General features: G+C 52.6%; 4 protein-coding genes across 12 annotated transcripts in view; 3 read left to right on the top strand and 1 right to left on the bottom strand.

Annotated features, from left to right (window-relative positions):
- Positions 1–512, bottom strand: part of LOC150051072 (immunoglobulin-binding protein 1-like) — a 42,985-nt gene extending 42,473 nt beyond the window's left edge. Inside the window, exon 1 of one of the 4 annotated variants that reach the window (XM_090349769.1) lies at positions 437–512. The gene's annotated coding sequence lies outside the window, so the exon portion shown is untranslated. Of the gene's footprint in view, positions 1–121 lie in introns of all 4 variants that reach the window. The other 3 variants (XM_090349766.1, XM_090349768.1, XM_090349767.1) reach the window with 3 other exon arrangements.
- Positions 513–759: 247 nt separating this feature from the next.
- Rnasek (ribonuclease K) lies at positions 760–3,614 on the top strand. The gene is made up of 3 exons (XM_090349772.1): positions 760–960; positions 1,653–1,729; positions 3,275–3,614. The coding sequence occupies exons 1-3, from the start codon at positions 883–885 to the stop codon at positions 3,414–3,416; spliced, it is 297 nt and encodes a 98-aa protein (XP_090205898.1). The 5' UTR covers positions 760–882; the 3' UTR covers positions 3,417–3,614.
- Positions 3,615–3,826: 212 nt separating this feature from the next.
- On the top strand, positions 3,827–6,472 carry Bacc1 (BPTF associated chromatin complex component 1). 5 transcript variants are annotated; one of them, XM_090349758.1, is made up of 6 exons: positions 3,831–3,949; positions 4,143–4,237; positions 4,805–4,906; positions 5,548–5,738; positions 5,947–6,051; positions 6,221–6,472. In XM_090349758.1, exons 1-6 carry the CDS (start codon positions 3,929–3,931, stop codon positions 6,223–6,225), a joined length of 519 nt encoding a protein of 172 aa, XP_090205884.1. In that variant the 5' UTR covers positions 3,831–3,928; the 3' UTR covers positions 6,226–6,472. The 5 variants fall into 5 exon arrangements, with proteins under 5 accessions (XP_090205885.1, XP_090205888.1, XP_090205884.1 ...); XM_090349757.1 differs by having other exon boundaries at positions 6,217–6,472; XM_090349759.1 differs by lacking the exon at positions 4,805–4,906 and having other exon boundaries at positions 3,827–3,949; positions 6,217–6,472.
- Positions 6,473–11,870: 5,398 nt separating this feature from the next.
- Bcl6b (BCL6B transcription repressor) lies at positions 11,871–19,066 on the top strand. 2 transcript variants are annotated; one of them, XM_090349755.1, is made up of 9 exons: positions 11,871–11,898; positions 12,421–12,613; positions 12,792–13,013; positions 13,594–13,935; positions 14,194–14,318; positions 15,302–15,466; positions 15,555–15,685; positions 15,806–15,943; positions 16,261–19,065. In XM_090349755.1, the coding sequence occupies exons 2-9, from the start codon at positions 12,435–12,437 to the stop codon at positions 16,378–16,380; spliced, it is 1,422 nt and encodes a 473-aa protein (XP_090205881.1). In that variant the 5' UTR covers positions 11,871–11,898; positions 12,421–12,434; the 3' UTR covers positions 16,381–19,065. The 2 variants fall into 2 exon arrangements, with proteins under 2 accessions (XP_090205881.1, XP_090205882.1); XM_090349756.1 differs by lacking the exon at positions 15,302–15,466 and having other exon boundaries at positions 16,261–19,066.
- Positions 19,067–20,477: the final 1,411 nt, after the last annotated feature.

Raw genomic sequence — 20,477 nt, 5'->3', positions numbered from 1 at the left:
ACCTACAGACATTTTTCTAGAAAACTGCTTATTTGTATTTTTAATCCATTTTACTCAAAGGGTCTGATAGCCTATGTGGGGATTAACGGGGAAGAAAAGTGACGTTTTTGTAAACCATTACCTGCTCGTTTAGTCTGCTTTCCCCGGGCTTTTCCTAATCCCACTATTTCTCCTGGAGTATAAGGTATTTCAAGTGAGCTTACTTAAGTGAAGCATCCGAAGGCCCAAGAGCCCTCCTCAACTTTGCAGTGTCCTAACGGCCTCCTGGGGGGCCTCCATCTCCTTAGGCTGTGTCAGGGGTTGAGGGGCCTGAGCGACAACGCGCGGACGCGTGCACTGCGGGCCAATCTCCCCGTCTCACTTACCACGTCCCCGTCAGAGCAGTACGAGGGAAAAGTACATGATCCCAAGCCCCTCACCCTACCAGGCCGTTTACCCCATTCACCAGGAAGCCGACCAGAGGGGAGACTTCCCTGGCGGCCTGGGGACGGCTAGTTACTCGTCAGGTGACGGCTCCCTCCCGGTCACGTGACGCGCTGGCAACTACCATTCCACCCCGGGGGGGGGGGACCGAGGATCCGGAGGCTCTCAGCTCTCCAGCACTCAGGCTCCCGCCGTGTCCGCCAAGAAATGCTGCAAAGGTGAACTATCCCGGCTTGTCGCACTGCCTCCTCGCGTCAAGCCCCCCCCCGGGAGGACCCCCGAGGCGACCCCGTCTCCCCCGCCGCCCCTGGGAAGACAGTTTGGGCCGTGACCACGCCCCCTCCGCCGCCCTCCGCCCGCGCCGGTACCCAAATCCAGCTCCCCGCCCTCGCGCGTCAGGGGCTCCCTCCACTCCTCCGCCTTCCCCGGCACCCTCGGGAGAGCCCCCCGACCCTCCTCATGGCGTCGCTCCTGTGCTGTGGACCCAAACTGGCGGCCTGCGGCATCGTCCTCAGCGCCTGGGGAGTGATCATGTTGGTGAGGGGACTGCCCTGCGAGGATCTGCGAGGGCCCGGGGGCCCGGGCCTGGAGGGCTGCACTACCGGGAGCCCCCGGGGACGTACAACACCGCAAGCGGGGGTGGGGGAGGGGGGGCGCTGGGAAGGTAACTGGAGATTAGAGGCGTTAAATAAGTCGGAAAAAAAAATGGGGAACTGTAGCGATTGGATGTTTAGGCTTGGAGCCTGGAATGGGAGCCAGGGTTGGTAAATTTGCGTTCTCTGGATGTAAGAGACAAGCCGGGATCCTGGCTTGAGTTTAACGGAAGGGACAATCTTGGGAAATGCTTGTTCCCGAAAAGAGAAGCCGGGTCTTGTTTTTACCGGCCATCACTTGCAGAAATGTGAAGTGTGAGTTCTTCACTTCTTCCGCCTGATCCCATGATAATGATGTGGGGGGGGGGGGGGATAGTGCAGGTTCTTACGAATGACAGGTTGCTCACTTATTCCTGCCCTTGCCCCAGCCATTTGTTTCCCCGTCCCTACCTCACACTCTGCTCCAGGTGGCCAAGTCCAAATCCAGCCACAACCACCCCTGCTCCTAGTTTATTCAGGTTAATCCCAGGTGCTGGTGTTGGGGCAACATTGAAAATGGGAGGGATTTAAGAAATGACCAGAGGGTCAGATGCCTGAACTTGACTATCACCTATTTTTCCCCTCCTGTTCCACCAGATAATGCTTGGAATATTTTTCAATGTCCATTCTGCTGTGTTAATTGAGGATGTCCCATTCACGGAGAAAGATTTTGAGTAAGTGATCTGGTTATGGGAGGTGAGGTTGGGTACAAGTAGGAGCTTGACAAGGCCTACTATTAAAATAATTGGAGAGAATGTTTGGGTTCTGAGTGAGGTTAAGGAAGTGGGAGATAAGAGATGCTCTCTTTAGAAAGTAGTGAACAGCTGGGTGGGCGCGGTGGCTCACACCTGTAATCCTAGCTACTGGGGAGGCTGAGATCTGAGGATCATGGTTCAAAGCCAGCCATGAGACTCGATTATCTCCAATTAATCACTAGAAAATGGGGATTGGAGCTGTGGCTCCAGGGGTAGGGCGGTAGCCTTGAGCTGAAGAGCCCAGGGACAGAGTGCAAGCCCCATGACCCACCAAAAAAATAAAAAGTAGTGAACAGTGGCGTAGGGAATGAAGCTCAGTGGTAGCTCCGCTGAACACGGGAAGCTCTAGGTTCAATCCCCAGCACCAAAAAGGAAAAAGGAATGGAAAGTAGTTAACTGCATGCCTTGAAATCAGGTTTCAGCAGCCATACTTATGGCCTCTCTAAGAATTTTACTTTTGCAAAAATGAGTTCAGTAACAGAACATATCCCACATATTTATCAATAAAACTTTAATGAGGCCAGATGCCGGTGGCTCACAACTGTAATCCTACTAAAGAGGCTGAGACCTGAGGATCAAGGTTCAAAACCAGCCAGGCAGGACTGGGAGTTTGGCCTAGTGGTAGAGTGCTTGCCTAGCATACACAAAGACCCAGGTTCAATTCCTCAGTATCACATACATAGAAAAAAGCCGAAGGTGGTGCTGAGGCTCAAGTGGTAGAGCTCTAGCCTTGAGAAAGTCCAAGGACAGTGCTCAGGCCCTGAGCTCAAGCCCAAGACTGGCAAAAAAAAAAAAAAAAAAAACGCCAGACAGGAAAGACCCCGAGACTCTTATCTCCAGTTAACTACCAAAGAGCCCGACATGGAGCTGTGGCTCAAAAGGTAGAGCACTAGCATTAGGCAAAATGTTCAGGGACTGTGTCCAGACTCCAGGACCAGCACCAAAAATGAAAAGATAAACCAGGTGTGGTGCATGCCTGTAATCCCAGCACTGGGGAGGTAGAAGCAGGAGAATTACAAACTTGAGGTCAGCCTGTAACATAGCAGGACTCTGAAAAAAGCCCGGCGCCAGTGGCTCTCGCCTGTAATCCCAGGTATTTAGGAAGCTGATGTCTGAAGATCGAAGCTTAGCTAGGCCAGTCAGGAAAGCCATTTCTGATTAACAAACAGAAATGAGGCAGGCACCTGTGGCTCAACACCTGTAATCCTAGATACTCAGGAGGCCGAGATCTGAGGCCCGCCCAAGTAGAAACTCTTGAGACTCATGTTCAGTTAAACAGCTAGAAGTGAAGCTGCGTGGGTCAAGTTGTAGGTAAAGCGCCAGCCCTTGAACAAAAAGGCTGAGACAGAGCTCAGGCCCTGGGTTCGAGCCCCAGTGCCGGCACACCAAAATAAATACAAGTAAAACTTGGGGCTTAACACTGCCCGTTGGACGTTCTTAATGTTTGCCTCTTGCCACCCTCAGGGACGGCCCACAGAAAATATACAGCCTTTACGAGCAAGTCAGCTACAACTGCTTCATCGCCGCGGGCCTCTACCTCCTCCTCGGAGGCTTCTCTCTCTGCCAAGTGCGACTCAATAAGCGCAAAGAATACATGGTGCGCTAGAGCGCGCTCCCGTCTCCCCACTCCAGCCGCCTCAATTTAAGGCCTCCCAAGCCCTCACCTGGTCCGTCCCGCCCCTCGGGCCAGGAGAGGTGGGATCCCTGGTTCTCTAATCCTGGCGTCCCGCCCCAATTAAGGGAGCCTGCTTCCTCTCTGTCTCTCCTGGTACCGAGCCACAATAAAGAGCCGCCGCTCCCTCAAGCCTTGTGTCTGTGCTTTAGTAAGAGGACGGGCCCGGCCTCTAAAATGGGGAGTTCCGTCTCGGCGACGGAAGTGGAGTGAGGCCAGCCGGAAGTGAGGCGGCATCTTCCACCGCTGCTGCCCGGGAGCCCCCTGGTGGTCTAAGTGACGCCTGTTGGTGGGGCGGGAAAAAAACCGGCTTTGGACCAATCAGCCGCGGGGAGGGCGGGACTTCCTGCGCGGGGGCCGGAGCGGTCGGGGCCCACCGGCTCTCCGCGGTCCTGGCTCGCGTGGCGGCGGCGGCAGAGCGTCTCCGTTAGGAGGTGCGCGGGGCCATGACGTCAGCGTCCACAAAGGTTCGACCTCCCTCCCGGACAGCGCTCCCTGGTGGCCGCGGGGGGTGCGGGGGAGGTGGGCCCCCTGCCTGGTTCTGGCGTCTCCCGCGCCGAGCGGGGGACGGGCGGGCCCGAACCTGGGGTGGGGCTAGGGGTCGGGGCCGGCCGGCTGGCGGCGTCGCCAGCCCCCTGTAACGCGCCGCCCCGCCCCTAGGTCGGAGAGATCTTCTCCGCGGCCGGCGCCGCCTTCACGAAGCTCGGGGAGCTGACGATGCAGTTGCACCCAGTGGCCGACTCTTCCCCAGCGGGGTACGTGAGCCCGGGCTGGGACGTGGACGCCGAGAGCGGACGCTGGGACCCAGTCACAGACACGGCCCCTCTCTAGGGCAGGGACAAGCGTTAGTTCCTCTTTGTGCCTGACACAGCACCGAGTAGGTGTTAATAAACGTTGATGGGATGAGGGAATGGATGGCAGGTGAAGACACTGACTGGTCCACGACCCAGATTTCTCCTTTTTCCCCCTGCTGCGAACCGACCGATTACCGACCGTTACTCCGGCCCCACCTTCCCCAAACGATTGGGGACTCCCTCTGCCGCAGACTGTGGAGGGATTGTTTGTAAAACCCCCGTTTGGTGAATTGGTTTCCGTGGGCCGCCACAGCTGTTGCACGTTGATGAGAGACATGTTCAAAAGTGACAAGTGGATGCAATTTCACGGAGTTGGGAGACTCCGGAGTTTTAAGGGGGACCCCCCTGAAAACTGGGGGGAGCCTTGTTGGTGGGAGGAGGCTGCTTGGCTGTGGGATGCATAGTCCATGGGCTAGCTCCACACCCTCCTCCTCCCATTTTTTGCTGTCCCCCTCCCCCTTCTGACAGTGCCAAGTGGACGGACACGGAGATAGAGATGCTGAGGGCTGCTGTGAAGCGATTTGGGGACGATCTTAATCACATCAGCTGTGTCATCAAGGAACGAACAGTGTGAGGGAGGGTGGCTTGCAGAGAAAGGGGAGGTGGGGCAACTTTCTTCCTCTGTATCACCCCATCTTCCTCAGGGCTCACCTCTAGTTACACCTCTTTTGTTTGCTAGTTTTATTAGCATTCCCTTGAAGACTGGGGGGGAAAAAAAAACCTAAGAATTGTCACCATACTGCAGAGGTAGTGAAAATACGTGGTAATAAAGACCTGAGAATTTAATTTTAAGGGTGCCAGGATACTCAGTTATATTTGATCATGGGAATTTTGGGGTTATTAAATGCACTCTAGGGATATCGTGATTCTGAACTAGTTGATCAGGATATAAATCTCAACCTACCTGTAAATCAACAAGCCTCACCTGGTGACCCTACATACATCTCTCCCATACATCTCTCCCACACATCTCTCCCAGAAGATAATTGGTTACTTAGTTCAGGGATTTCACACTTTCATCACATTGGCCTTACATAAGTGAAAACTTCCAGGTAAAATGAGAGCCCTGCCAATGGGCTGGGTCCCTGGTCTGGATTCTTATGAAGGAGTTCCTAGAATTCCTTCAGAGTAACCCATTACCCCTTCCCGTATCCTTTTGCTTTTGCCTTTCTCTGGTGACTCCTTCCCTAACCTGCTTCTCCTGTCTGCAGGGCTCAAATAAAGGCCACTGTGAAACGAAAAGTATATGAGGACTCTGGCATTCCCCTTCCAGCTGAGTCACCCAAGAAAGGACCCAAAAAGGTGGCTTCTGGTGTCCTGTCACCTCCTGCAGCCACCCCTCCAGTCAGCAGTTCCAGTGTCCCTGAGGCTGGTGGTCCCGCACTAAAGAAACAGAAGACTGGTGAGGGCTGTGGAGTTGCTCACTAGGGTGGAGGTTAAGGATCCTACCGGAAGGTTCATGAGAAGATAGGGCCTGGGTCAAAAGACAGATAGGTGTTCCTTTCCTTGTGGTGGTTCCCAGAGGGGGAGGGACAGGAAAATAGGAAGCTTTGGCAATCTGGGGGAAGGGAAACCTGGGGACCTAGAACCTAGCCTATGCCCCCTCCCAGATGTGACCCTCAGTGCTCTGAACGACTCCGACGCCAACAGTGACCTGGTGGATATTGAAGGGCTAGGAGAAACTCCTCCCGCCAAGAAACTCAACCTTGACCAGGGTAGGAGTCCTTCTCCTCCCACGTTGATACAGGGGCTTGGGAAGGAGAGGTGCTCAGTGCAGGCGATTGGGTCAGTAAGTAGCAGGGTATCTGGGAAGGTGGGAGTTCTCTTGCAAGCCTTCTTGAAACTCGCTCCATCTCCATCCATTTTACTTCCTGTTCCAGACAGCCTGACCCTGGATTCCGGCCCTCTCCCGACCTCTGTTGATGTTCCTCCACTCTCCTGCTGAGCCTTCCACCTCTGACCCTCTCACTTTGGACCTGTGGATTGCATGGAACTTGGAGCGAAGCCTTCATGAGAGAGGGTCAGAGTGCTGCTGGGCAATCCATCTTGAACTTCCTACGAACCATCTGTCCCCACCCCTGATCTCCATCGGATGGACATTTTTATACAGAAAAACAATAAAGATTTCTCCCACCATGGTGCTGTCAGTTGCTGCTCCCTCTTCTCTCTTCAGCCTCGGGCCCAGTCCCTCCTGTAGCTCTCACCACCCTGCCTGGAGCAGCACAGCCAATATTGGCAGACTTGTTTCCCCAGTGCCAATATTTCTGTGCTGCTAGAGCCAGGGGAGCTGGGTGTGGGCAACAAAGACTGGAGTCTTTGCTCTCTGGAGCCAGAACTTATTCCCATGTCTCTGGCAGGCAATCTTTCCAAGACAACCTTGAGGACTTTAAAGGAGCTTTTTCATACCTTCTTCCCCACCATTTGGCTTCTCCAGAATAATGGCTTCTTAGGACCCAGGCCTCAGTGGTGTCTCCCCTACCCTCGCTCTAACACCACAGTGTGGTTTGGACGTGGCCACAGTGCCGTACAAACCACAGTGTGCTGCTGGGGCGGGAGCAGGACTGAGATGGGTTGAGAAGAAAATAAAGCACAGTGCTGTGAAATCCCCTCATCAGCAAGAACAGGAAGACAGAAGCGGAAAATGTGAACACGGTCCCCCAAAAGTTAGGGACAACCAGGAATCACACAGGAGTTGTACAGGCAACTGGGAGAGGCATCTGGCTGTGAGCTCAGTTTGGTAAGACTGGAACCATCTTCCCTCTAGAAATTCAGCACAGGGGATCCTTAGAGTGGGGGGCACAGGCAAATAAAATAGAAAATGAGTTGGGGAGACCAACAAATTGCCTCAGCAAGGGCAGGGCCCCAAGGCTTCCTGTGTCCAAAATCCGCCCCTCCCTGGGTCAGAACCCAAGAGGAACACTAGAAGAGACAGGGCCAAGGACTGCAGGATTGGGAGTTGGCAGTCCAGAGGTGGTGGAGCCGGAACATGGCTGGAAGAGGGGGGCCGGAAGTCGCCTTGGGTCCTGGGCCTGCCACAAGATGGAGGCCAAAGGCAGGAAATGGAGGCCAGGGGGAAAGGGGTGCAGCAGGGCCCTGAAAGGGGGTCATCTGGACGTGGAAGCCAGGTACTGTGCCCCCAGTGCTGTTCTCATTCCCCACGACTCCCCCCAAGGCCATATCCCAGACCCACAGCAACAACTTATCAGTCTATCCACTAGGCCCTGGCAGGCAGGCCCACCCCTGAGAGCCACGTTTAAACAGAGACAAACATGCCTCTCCCCTCCCCCAACTCTAGGCCTTTCCCAGCCTTTTTCTCCTGTCCAGGACTTGAATTTAAAAAAAAAAAAAAAAAAAAGCACCTCCCAGAGTGCAAAATCCAAGGGGCCAACTCCCTCCTGCAATCAAAATAATCCACTGTAAAACCCCAGTGTGATCCTTCCATATCTCATGGCACCTTTTTCTGCCCCCCTTCCGACACACCCCCCAAAACTCTTAGCAATCCAAAAAGATCTAAGATGGTGTATGTAAGCAGTGTTTTTAGGCCCCTGAAGAGGCCAGAATTTCTCCCAAAGACCTCTATCTGTCCCCAGCAAACCTTACTAAGGTCTCTTGACCCTCTCTGTACCCTACAAAGCCCCCCCCCAAAACAACAGCTGTCCTAGCCTCCACCCAGGCAGAACCTTGGTAGGGATAAAAAAGAAATCAAACACCATCCTAACGCCTGTGGGTATTGGGGGGCTCTCTGGTGTTAGGCTTTGGTCTCCACGGAGGGGGCTTCAGTTTAGGGGTACAAGAGAAAGCTTCTTCAGTCATCCCCCCAACTCCAAGACTGACAAAGCCCAACCCCACCCCAACACGCACCTCCAAACCACCCCTCCGTCCGCCATGTCTCTCCTGAAAACAGGGGACACTTTCCTCCCCACTTACCTCAGCTACTCTCCCCTGAGATGCTGGTCCCCTATTTTGAAGGGAGCAAAATTTGGGGTGCATCCCTCACATTTGGGGTGCAGGAGAAAGGAGCCGCCCCACTCGCATCGCTGGCCTCCTTCCTCTTGGCTGGCTCAGGGACTGGGGAGTGCCCTGAAGAGGGGGGACCCCCACAAGAGAACTCTGGAGGGGGTTCCTCCACTCCAAGACAGAATTGGGGACACCCCCCCCAAAACCCGTCCCAGCCCATCCGTCTCCAACTCGGCGGGAGAGGCAGCTGCAATGCCCCAGTCAGATTCCCCCAACACTACATTCCTCACCCCATGTAGAGGGGTCCCAGGACCCCCAAAAAATCCCCAAAAAATCAAGGATGTTTGGAAGACGGTCCTGAACTAGCTCTCCAAATTTGGGGTCCTTAGATACCCCCGTTTTCTCAGGAAAATTCTGTCTTTCGTCTGTCTCCCGCCAGCCCTGCTCTGTCCCGATGCCAATTTTGGAAGTCACTCCCTCCTTCCTCCTCCCGGTCTCTCCAGACCCCCCCGCTCAGGGGGCTAGGGTCCAGGACACCTGGCTTCCAGACGGGGGAGGGGGCACTCCTCGAAGGGCTGGGGGCCAGGAGGTCAAGTTCATTGCCCCTGTCTTAAGGAAGCAGGCAAAGCCCGATCCTTCCCTCCCCTCCCCCCTGGCTGGTCTCGGTGGTGGTTTAGGGAAGCCTGGAGGATTGGAATCTGCCATTGCTGTTGCACAGGCAGTTTTTTTTTCCTTGGGTTGGGGGGGTGGGCGGTGGGAGGGAGAGAGGGGAGGAGAGCCGGAGAGAGCAGGGACCCAGGCGGGAAGATCTGGCCTGGCTCACCCTCTCGCCCCTGCTGCCGTGCTTCACCCCTCCCCCTCAGCTCACTCACACTCACAGGCTTGTCTGCTTTCTGTTTGGGGCTCTTGTCCTATAAGATCAGGGTGCAGGAATCACCTCTTTGTGCCCCACCACGACCCCTTCTAGCCACAGTTTCAAATGCAGTGCTCTGATCAGAGGTGTGCACTTTACCAAGTGACACCCCATTTTCCTGTACCTTCCCCCCACACACACTGATGACAGACTCTCTTTCTCTCTCTCTGTCTCTCAATTAGGGATCACATTCTGAAACTACCCTTTTTTCCTCAGGTCTCAGATCTATCCAGGCCACATACTACTAAGTGCAGGAGGAGACAATACACCTTTTCCAGATTTTCCCCTCCAAATTCCAGGCTGATTTGGGGGTTCTTGAAAGAAATTTCCAGAATCTTGGGTGAAAAGGCATTATCAGCACCTGACATTGCAAACTAGAAATGTGTTCTGAGTTAAATCTCCAAATCAGTCTCATTTTTATCCTCTCCTAGTTTTACTAAGTGTGCTCAACAAGTAATAAAATACACCTAAATAAAGACACCCCAAAAGTGTATAGTCTTCTACCTTGGCAGCCTTCACATTGTTTCTCTCCCATGCATGCACAGAAAGAGCCTCCCCTCAAAGTAAGACATACAAGACTCAAATGTAAAACTTAGCTCTCAGTACCCACAACTACAAATGACTTTTACACTTGTTCCCATCTCCCTCCTTATTATATTCCACTTCAAAGTCATTTTTAAGCCCCATATTGAATTTCATGTCACCAGCAATCTAACCTGAGCCTTGAAATGTCCATGGCACCACAGAATAGACTGAACCCCCAAATCAGCATGGGTATTCTGGCTCTCAGTGCAAGATGACAGATAGTGACACAATATCCAAAGTATATATGTGAGACCCCCCCCAAAAAAAATTCACACCAGCCTCTCAGACTTCCTAAAGGCTCTCAAGGATAAATACCAGCTCAATGAACATCATGTTCTATAATAAATGTCATTATAGAGATGATCAGGTGACAGTCCATCCAGATACCAAAGGGAACCACTAATCTAGGTCTCAATTCCAAAGTCAGCAGGGGCCAAAGTAATTCTCAGGTTCCAAAGACAACCCCGCAATCCAGAATATTTAGTTATCTGTCCCCCCCAACCCAGTTTCCACTTTTTCCTTCGCAGCTCTGGTTGTTGGTCACCTGTACATGCTTCTGAATTCAAATCCTAAAACCTCCTGCTTCTCACCTGGGCCCTCTTTTCCCAATCAGCCTTGGCCACCCCCAAATAAAAGGTGACCCATGCCTCTCCCCCAGATCAGAAAGTTTAAGTTAGGATTATTAGGTGCCTCCTTCTCCCTCACTTCCCCCTCCTTCTCTCTGAGTTTATTCCACTCCGTTTTCATATTCGTGTTAATTTTTTTTTAATCACCTCTGAAGACATCTAGATATTAAGTCTGCCTTTTAAAATGTAACCTAGGCTGGGCTTGAAATTATAACCCTCCTGCCTCAGCATCCCAATACTGGGATTATAAATGGGTGTCACAAATCTCTGCTAATAATGTATCTTAATTAGCAAAATAAATAAATAACATGCTGTGTCCCCAGGCTCAAGTTCCACTGCTGATGCCACCTCCTCCCCTCCACTCCCGAAGCCTGGGGACTTTTCTCTCTCAGAAAGAACTCCCGCCAGAAAGGCCTCGCAATCCCCTAACTCTACCTCTAGGAACCAAAGGTGCAAAACAACCCGCCGCTAAGGGAAGGAGACCAAGGCGTTAGCCGGCCAGGTCCAGTCACTCGCTCCTGTCCCCGGGTGTGAGCACCGGCAGCCGGATGGGGAGGGGAGCCACCGGGCGGTGCGAGGCTGGTGCGAGGCCGCCCCCTCGTGGAAGGAACCAGACACTGCCGAGCTCTGCGCGCTGGCGGCGCCGCACCCGGGGTCCTGCCAGGCTCCCGCCGCCGCCGCCGACGGGCGGGCGAAAGGACGGCCCGGCTCCTCGAGGGCTGGACGTCGCTCCGGAGAAGAGAACGAGCGTTCCGGGGAGGCAGCCCGTCCCTCTGGATTCCCCGGCCCACCGTCCTCGGGAGCAACGAGCCGGACGCCCGGGTCTCCCGAGCATCTCCTGGTCCCCACCCGGGGCTTTCCCCACCTCCTCGAGGGGAAGCAGCTGGCAAGGGCCATCCGGCCGGGGGACAATGAGAGGAAACAAACTCGAAATCATATCCGCCCTCTTCCTACTCCGCCCGGTCACAAGTTCGCCCCCCCCCCCAGCCCTGCCAGGGGCCTGTCCCTCACCTCCGCACCCCCGCGACCCTCCTCCAGCCCCTCCCCGGACCCGCAACACGGCGCACCGACGGCGACTTTTGCGGTGGTGGTTGTATTCACTCTCCCCTTCCACCGATTTCCACTGTCCCAAGCCCTTGGACAGACGCCCCCCCTCCCTCCACCCCAACTTCCAACCTCAACACCCCCAGTCTCCTCCTCCCCCACCGTTCCACTTGTAATTAAGCCACGCACCTACTCTCCTATGACCCCCCCACCCCCCTCCACCCCCGGTTTCTGAGGTCCCGCCTTGGAGATGGAGACCCCGCCCCGGGCTCGCCATCTGGAGAGGGAGGGAGGAAGGAAGGATACGGACCCAGGCGTACACCCCACCTCCACCCCCGCCCCCGACATCCCAGCCGGATAAAGGAGCCCGAGGCAAGTGGGGAGAGAGGAGACCCGCCCCCCCACCCCGGAGAAGCCGCAGCCCCTGCAGGACGGGGGTAAGAACCAGACTTTAAGGGAAACAGACTCGGGGGTCCTCCCCCCGTCCCCAAAAAAGGGCTTGACTCTTACTAGTGGTCGTTAGGCTTCAGTCCCGGGACTTTTGCACTAAAGTAGGGATGGGGAACTGGATAGGAATACCGGACTCTGCGGTAGTGGGGGGGGCCCGCAGGTGGCCCTCGGTGGTCCTCGGCAGGACCAGGCACCTGAGACCCAAGTGGCCCTCGACGAGCCGGGGTGGGGGCGGGACGGATGCTGGGCGGTGCAGGACCACCGGGCGTGCGAAGGCGCTGCGGGCAGCTGGCCCTGGGATCTAGCCGAGGGAGGGGAGCGATCGTAAGCCGGGGGGCGGGGGAATGGACGGATGAATTCAGTTGGGTGGGTGGGAGGTCTTGGTTCCAGCAGCACCTCGGGGAGAGGAAAACGCCAAGGCAGGCTGAGGTCTTCGGCCTGCCGGGATCCCCAGCCGCCCTTTCTGTCTTGCTCCCCGCCCCCCCGCTCCCCTCCCCTCCCCCCGGCAGGCCTGCGCGTGGCGATGGGCTCCGCGGCCGCCCCGGAGGGAGCCCTGGGCTATGTGCGCGAGTTCACCCGCCACTCGTCCGACGTGCTGGGCAATCTGAACGAGCTGCGCCTGCGCGGCATCCTCACTGACGTCACGCTGCTGGTTGGCGGGCAACCCCTGCGGGCGCACAAGGCGGTGCTCATCGCCTGCAGGTTCGAGGGCCCGGCGGGCGGGCGGGCGGGCGGGGCCCGGCGGCCCCCAGCGACGCGGAGGGAGTCAGGCCCCAGCCTCCCGGGACTGGGCGTGATGGCAGGGCCTTCTAAAGCAATGCATGTGTTGTGCTCCCTGGGTCTCCCGGCTAGACCCTAATGTGATCTGTCCGCTTTCCAGTGGCTTCTTTTACTCCATTTTCCGGGGCCGAGCAGGAGTGGGGGTGGACGTGCTCTCCCTGCCCGGGGGCCCCGAAGCCAGAGGTTTCGCTCCTCTCCTGGACTTCATGTACACATCAAGGCTGCGCCTCTCTCCTGCCACCGCACCAGCCGTCCTGGCGGCAGCCACCTACTTGCAAATGGAACATGTGGTCCAGGCATGCCACCGCTTCATCCAGGCCAGGTGAGGGAGGCTCTGTGCTCTTCCTGTCAGCCACAGGCAAAAGCAAGGAGGGGGAAATAACACTTGAGCCCTGGCTCAAGCCTGTAATTCTAGCTACTCAAGAGGCTGAGATCTGAGGTTTGTGGTTCCAAGCAAGTTCAGGCAGGTAAATCCATAACTCTGACTCTCTCTCCCTCTCTCTCTCAGTGGTGAGGTTTGATAGTTTTATGTTGGGGCCTAGGTCCTGTCCCTGAGCTCTTTTGTTCAAGGATAGTGCTCCACCACTTGGAGCCTCAACCACCAGTTTTCTGCTAGTTAGTTTGAGTTAAGTCTTAAGGATTTATCTGTCTGGACTGGCTTCCAATCATGATTCTCAGATTTCAGCATCCTGAGTAGCTGGTTTACAGGCATGAGCCACCAGCACCCAATTAGTTCATGAAATTCTTAAAGTAGGGCTGAGGTTCAAGTGGAAGACTGCTAGCTTTGAGTGAACACAAGCTAATGGACAGAGCCCAGGCCCTGAATTCCATCTTTAGTACACACATACACACCCCAATAATGATAAAAGAGATAACACTAATGAGCATCATACTTTTCCTAGCTATGAACCTCTAGGCATCTCTCTCCGGCCCCTGGAAGCAGAACCTCCCACACCACCAACAGTGCCTCCACCAGACAGTCCCAGGCGATCAGAAGGGCATCCAGACCCACCTACTGAATCCCGAAGCTGCAATCAAGGCCCCCCAAGTCCTATCAGCCCAGAACCCAAAGCTTGCAACTGGAAAAAGTACAAGTTCATTGTGCTTAACTCTCAAGCCACTCAAGCAGGAAGCCTCATGGGGGAGACCAGTTCTGGTTCACCTTGCCCCCAAGCCAGGCTCCCCAGTGGAGATGAAGCCTGTAGCAGCAGTGAAGAAGGACCCACTCCTGGTCCCCAGAGCAGGTACAGAATGGGAAACTCCCAAGAGTCTGTAGAGGCTGGTCTGGGCAGAGGCAGAACGATTTTGAGCAGGCTGTGGTCAGGAGGGAGGAGGATGGGAATGGGTGTCCGAGATACTATCTTGACTCATGACACAGGCCGGGGAGTGACTTGTACCATGCAGTCGAGTGGCTCATTGGCCAATACTAACTCACTTGCAGAGGATAGGGCTTCACCTCCAAGTCCTCCAGAAAAGGACCACATATACATAATCTTTCCTAGGTTCTCTCCAGCGGCTACCACTGCACAGTTCAAATGTGGAGCCACACTGAATACCCCCTATCTCCTCACACCTCAAGCTCAAGAGACCATCAGGTCACCCTTTGAAAGGGCTCATCCACCACCAGGTAAGAGCCCCTTTTTTCTGGATTTTCTCTTACAGCTGCTTCAGGCCAGTCTGGATCAAAAAGGCCTATTGAAAAAAAAAAAAAAAGAAGATAAAAAGGCCTAATTCAATGGCTCCTAAACTTTTCTGCAAACCAGAACCACCTAAGACACTTTAATGACTCCATCGCTCAGGTCATACTCCATAGATCAGAAGTAGACATCAAGCATCATTATGTTTTAGCTAGGTCGTTACTATAAATAGTTGTATACAAGAATCATCATCCAACAAGTCAGTTTATGAATATAATGCATCTTGATGAGTGTCACCTCTTTTGTATGTATGTGTATGCTGGTACTGGGGCTTGAACTCAAGACCTGGATGCTATCCCTTAGTATTCCCGCCCCCCCCCCTGCCGCCACTCAAGGCTGGCGCTCTAGCTCTAGCACTTGAGCTACAGCTCCACTTCTAGCTTTTGTACTGGTAAATTGGAGTCTCACAGATTTTCCTACCTGGACTAGCTTCAAACCATGATCCTCAGGTCTCAGCCTCTTGGGTAGCTGGGATTACAGACATGACCCACCAGCAACCTGACAGGCAAAAGTACGTTCTGAAAATCCCTAAATGCTTTCAGTGAACTGCACAGTTTAAAATTTCCTGGCCTAGCATCATCTGAGGCTGAGTCATCTGCTCAGGGCTGGGCAGGGCCTCTTTATCTGGTTCTTATCCACAGTGGTGCAAGAGAAACGATTGAAACAGAACCTTCCACCCATTTGCAAGGGCTTTTTGCTTATGACCAATCACTGCTGTTGGGGCTAAGTGGTGACCTTCTGGAATCTGACAGATGTTGGGGTCAGATCTCAGCTCTAAAGCTTGGAGCAAGTCAAATGCAATCCTTCACAATACATTTGGAAAAAGAAAATCTGTTCCTGTGTGTTTTGAGGATTTACCTGCAGCAAGGGAGCTCTCAGTAACTATGGTTATCACTGCTCACTCCCTTCCCAGGAAGCGAGTTTTTCAGCTGCCAGAACTGTGAGGCTGTGGCTGGGGGGTCACCTGGGCTGGACCCCTTGACCCCGGGGGACGAGGACAAGCCCTATAAGTGTCAGCTCTGTCGGTCTGCCTTCCGCTACAAAGGCAACCTGGCCAGTCACCGCACGGTGCACACAGGTAGGGAAGGATAGAGAGCCTTGGCCTCCACGCCTACCCCTGCTCTAGGGTCAATAAAATTCCTCACCTCCCTTTGTGCCACCTGCAGGGGAAAAACCTTACCACTGCTCCATCTGCGGGGCGCGATTTAACCGACCAGCTAACCTGAAAACGCACAGCCGCATCCATTCTGGAGAGAAACCCTATAAGTGTGAGACGTGCGGCTCGCGGTTTGTGCAGGTAGGGAGGGTCTGGCTGGGGACGGAGGTGGGGGGGAGGGGATTGGGAGGCAGTGGGTGTGGGCGGGGCTTGCGCCACACCCCTGTCCCCAGCGGAGTCTGAGGCTCCTCCCCTCCCCAGGTGGCGCATCTGCGCGCGCACGTGCTGATCCACACTGGGGAGAAGCCTTACCCCTGCCCCACCTGCGGCACCCGCTTCCGTCACCTACAGACCCTCAAGAGCCACGTTCGCATCCACACGGGGGAGAAGCCTTACCATGTGGGTAATCAGTGTGGCTTGGCCTTAGACCCACCAGCCTTTTAGATCTCTTGAGAGTGGATGTTGACCTGGGTGGTGGGCGGAATCCAAGAGAATTAAGGGGGATTGGGTCAGAGAGTTCCTGGTCTGGGTGCTTCTTTTTTGTGGGCAAGTTTTGCTAACTAGTTCCGGCGCGCACCCCCTACGCCCCCCCCCCACACCAAGGGGTTGGATAATCATGAGTTCCAAAGGGAAAGGCAGAACCCCCTTGCTCAAAGCCCCAAGGGAAAGGTGGCTTTAGAAGGGGCGAGATCTGACCCCAGTTGTCCCTCCCACAGTGCGACCCCTGTGGCCTGCATTTCCGGCACAAGAGTCAACTGAGACTACATCTGCGCCAAAAACACGGAGCTGCTACCAACACGAAAGTGCACTATCATATTCTGGGGGGACCCAATTGAGTCTCTGCCCAGGCCACTTGCTCTACAGGGGCCAGAAAAGCTGCAGGTTCGGGCCTGGCTTCCCTGTCTGGCTTGTATAGAAGTGTGCAGGACCACTCCGCTATGAGAAACTGCTGCCACCTTAATAGCTTCGTGGGGAGAGCAGGGGTGGCAGATCCCAGCCAGATCTGCTTCCGTTTTGCTGGTCAAAACCTCTTCCCTACAATCCAGATTGTCTACCGAGGGGCTGGGGGAAGGGCTGTGCAGGCTCTGCTATTCCTTGTAGGAACAGGCCACCACCTGCAGCCTCTGTCTCATCTGGTTTATTTGTAAATATTATTTATTAAGGCCTGTGGGTAGCACCAGGGCCTTCATTCGGTTGCCTTTCCCACTTCTTCCACAAGTGGAATCGAATGACCTGAACCACAGAAGGTGAGGTCATAGCTCTGCTGGCAGAGATTATTAGCACTTGGCTCCCTCCTTTGGCTTGAGTGTTTTGTATTGTTATTGTCATAACTTTTATTTTTAGAGGTCTTTCTCCTATGTGCTTGTTGGTTTGTTTAAAATGGAGACAGGATTCTCTGGGTCCTAGATCTACAACTCTAGGTCTAGAATCTTTATTCTTTCTAGGGCAAACCCAGAAAACATTACAGTATGGGTCAGGAACCCTTTCTGGTATTCTGAATGTTGCAATTTCTCTAGCAGGCTAGAATGTTTTCCCATCTTCAGGGATGATAGGAACGTTATGGTGAACAACAACAAACAAAAACAAAAAACAGATAATAAATGCTTCCTGAAGCTGAGCGTATGGAAACTAGATACTGCATCTAAGTGGATGCCGGTCGGTAGTCTTTCCTGCAAGACTAAATTGTCCCTTTAAGCTGACCGCCTAGGTTTTTACTGCACTGTATCCATCTGTCACAGAGGAACCCTCCTATTCATGGGGTTAAGTTGAACCCATAATATTCCCACTGGGCCTGTTCTTAGCACTGAGTTGATACCTCCATGGGAAAGAAATCTGACATTCAGTATCAGAGATTATGTGACATTTTAGGATGTGTCTCTATCTCTTAAGAATGTTAATGATCTACAGAGTATTATGAAACTCCTTCCCTTGACTAAGGTAAAGACTGATGAACCCTTATTTACTGCCTACGATCTGGATTTGAAGAATTCCTTTTTTTTTTTTTCCTACTTGAGATGAGCCCTTTCCTTCAGTGGATTTTTGGACATCTTGGGCTAAAGTGTCCAGAGTCCAGAAGCTCCTTTGCCTTTATGAACTGTAGGTTCTTTGTAATTTTCTTACTTTAAAAAATCTGGGTCTGTGCTCTGGGTCTTATCACAGCATCCTTATCTGGAACCTTCTACAGGAGGAAAAAGGGGGGGGCTGAGTTCCATTCTGCGTTTGTTATAGTTTGGGATTATGATTGGAATTATTGTTGGGATTATAGAGCTTTAAAAGACTGATTGATTGATGGGCCAAAGGCCCTTTCTTAGTTGGTCAAGTTGCCAAGTAGGATTAAAAGGTTGATTGAGGGTTCAGTTTCTGATGTAGACCAAGTAGGTAGAAAGGAGTGGTGTTACCTCTTGACTAGTGTGGAGTGTCTAAAATGTTAGCTAATACCCTGAAGCTTTGATTGATAGTCCCAATTACTGTTGTCTTGGGACCTATTTAATAATAGAACAGGAGCAAAGGATAAGAAGCTTTTGAATTGGTGGTATGGAACTTCCTCAAGATAAGTGAATGCTCTATTGGCTGTCACTTGGGGACTGGTGAGAAAGCTATTCTCTCTTTTTCCATCTTACCCCCCATCACCCCATTACAGAACTGAAGAAGGTAGAAAAATCAGAGGAGAGATGTAAGAAGGAGCCATGATTCTGTTTAGCAGACTGGATGAGCAATTAGAAGGTGCTGATATGCAAAGTAGATCTGGCAAGATTGTGTCCTTGGAATAAAGACGTCCCTCTGTGCCACCCGCTGTGTTGTGGGTTCTCATATGTGGTAGGGGGAGGAGGCATGAAAAAGATTCTGCAGGGTTGAAAATCAGGTTCTTCTAAGTAACAGCTTGGATTTAATGCACATTTATTTCACTGTCCCATCCCACTAGACATTTCAAATGGTCCTTGTTCTTTCCCTACCCTTGTCTTCCGGCTCATTGTGTAAGAAACCAATGACTTCATGAAGTTTCTCCGGAGCCACCTGCATCCTGCTGGTCTGAAGTCACTTCCTGCCTGAGTTGTAGAGGCAACAGGGAGAAACTAGAAAACCAGAAACTAGAAAACAATTATTACCAAGAGGCTGGAGAGCTTAATGCTTGGAACATACAACTACTATCATCGAGGAAAATGGATAGGATTTGGATCCCATAAGGACAATAGGACTGGAAGTGGCAGTGAGGTGGCCGTATAGTTAAGAGCTAAAATGGCAGCTCCACCCTTCTCCCCACAGTGGTATCGTGACCAATGAACACACTTCTTCCGTTTTCCTTTTCCTGGGTTTCTCCTCAGTGTGCAGGTCTATTTTGACCCATTGCTAGAGGTTATTCTGATGTTACTTCTCTCCCTGGGCCTTAAAATTACTCATTTGTAATAAACATCAGTTAAGGTGATCTCTGCAGTACTTGCCAGCATTTATAAGCTGAGATTGTGTTTCTTAATCTTTTAAAACCAAGCACCTGAAGTAGATTTTTTTTTTAACTAGCAAAATCCCAAAACTAAACGAAAGCCTTCCTTTACTTCCATGACAGCTTATCCTCTGTTGAAAATAAGACCAGCTAATATTAATTAGCTCCCATTACCTGTCAGGCCCTAAGCTAAGCATTTAAATGTCTGGAGTTTCTACTTTAATTCCTGTGGTAACCCTATATTATTACTACCAGCTTACCAATGGGGTAACTGAGGGCCTGGAGCATGGCTTGGTAATAGAGTGCTTGCCTAGCATGCACGAAGCCCTGGGTTCAATTCCTCTGTACCACATATACAGAAAAGGCTGGAAGTGGTGCTGTGGCTCAAGTGGAAGAGTGCTAGCCTTGAGAAATCCCAAGGACAGTGCCCAAGTCCTGAGTTTGAGCTCCAGGACTAGCAAAAAAAAAACAAAAAAAAAAACAACAATGGAGCAGCTGAGAGGTTCAGTGTCTTAGATACTAAGTCATAAAGTTCAGCTTTTAAATACTGATAGATGTAGGGCCACAACAAATTCTGTGTCTTTGGCATATTCTCTACTAGCCAATGATTAGTTGACTATACTTGGCACAAAAAATAAAACAAAACAACAATCTCTCTCCCTCTCCCTCTCCCTCTCTCTCTCCCCTTCCCTCCCTTCCTCCCCATTGCTCTGGATATGAACTTGAGCCCAAGTTTCCAAGGTCAGGGTCTTGAGGAGCTGGAGTTAAAAGTACCATAGTGTCTAGGGAGTGTGTTAAAGACCCCACCACTACCCAGTAGGAAATGCATGTGTCAGTGCTGGGGCCATAGTTTGTCTCTAGTATGCCCCATCGTGAGATCAAGAAGTGCAGTTAGGGGGCCGGGAGTTTGGCATAGTGGTAGACTTTAGCATGCAGGAAGGCCTGGGATCGATTCCTCCTACCACATACATAGAAAAGCCCAGAAGTGGTGGTGTGGGTCAAATGGTAGAGCACTAGCCTTGAGAAAGACCAAGGACTGTGCTTAGGCCCTGAGTTCAAGTCGCAGGACTGGCAAAAAAGAAAAAGAACAAAAAGTGCAGTTAGTTAATGACTATTACTCATGAGCGGAGGAAAAGAAGGGTTTCAGTCCCATTGTGGAGGTGGTAGGTGGTACCACGCTGATGGAGCCTTGTGTGAGCTACACCCACCCTTCCTCTGGTTATTTCTGGTCTCAGTGACCTGCAGGCTTCCTGTTAGTTAGAAGAGTAACGAGGGAAATGAGTTCTCATCCCATAAATGAATGCCAAGAGTCCAACAATTCACCCACTCCTTTTTTTTTTCTTCCCTTGACCTCTGGACATCTCAGGAATCCAAGTATCCTGGCTGCACCCCAGGTGCTCCACCAGGTTCCCTCTTATCTCCTAACCTCTGTCCTCTTTCCCACGTGCCCTGGCAATTCCTGGGTCCCTCACTGACTGAGCAAGCCTGCCTCTC

This window comes from Megascapheus bottae, chromosome 17, assembly GCF_031878675.1.
Source record: "Megascapheus bottae isolate mThoBot1 chromosome 17, mThoBot2.hap1, whole genome shotgun sequence".
Classification (NCBI taxonomy): Eukaryota; Metazoa; Chordata; class Mammalia; order Rodentia; family Geomyidae; genus Megascapheus; species Megascapheus bottae.
This window is presented reverse-complemented; position numbering and strand designations above follow the sequence as displayed.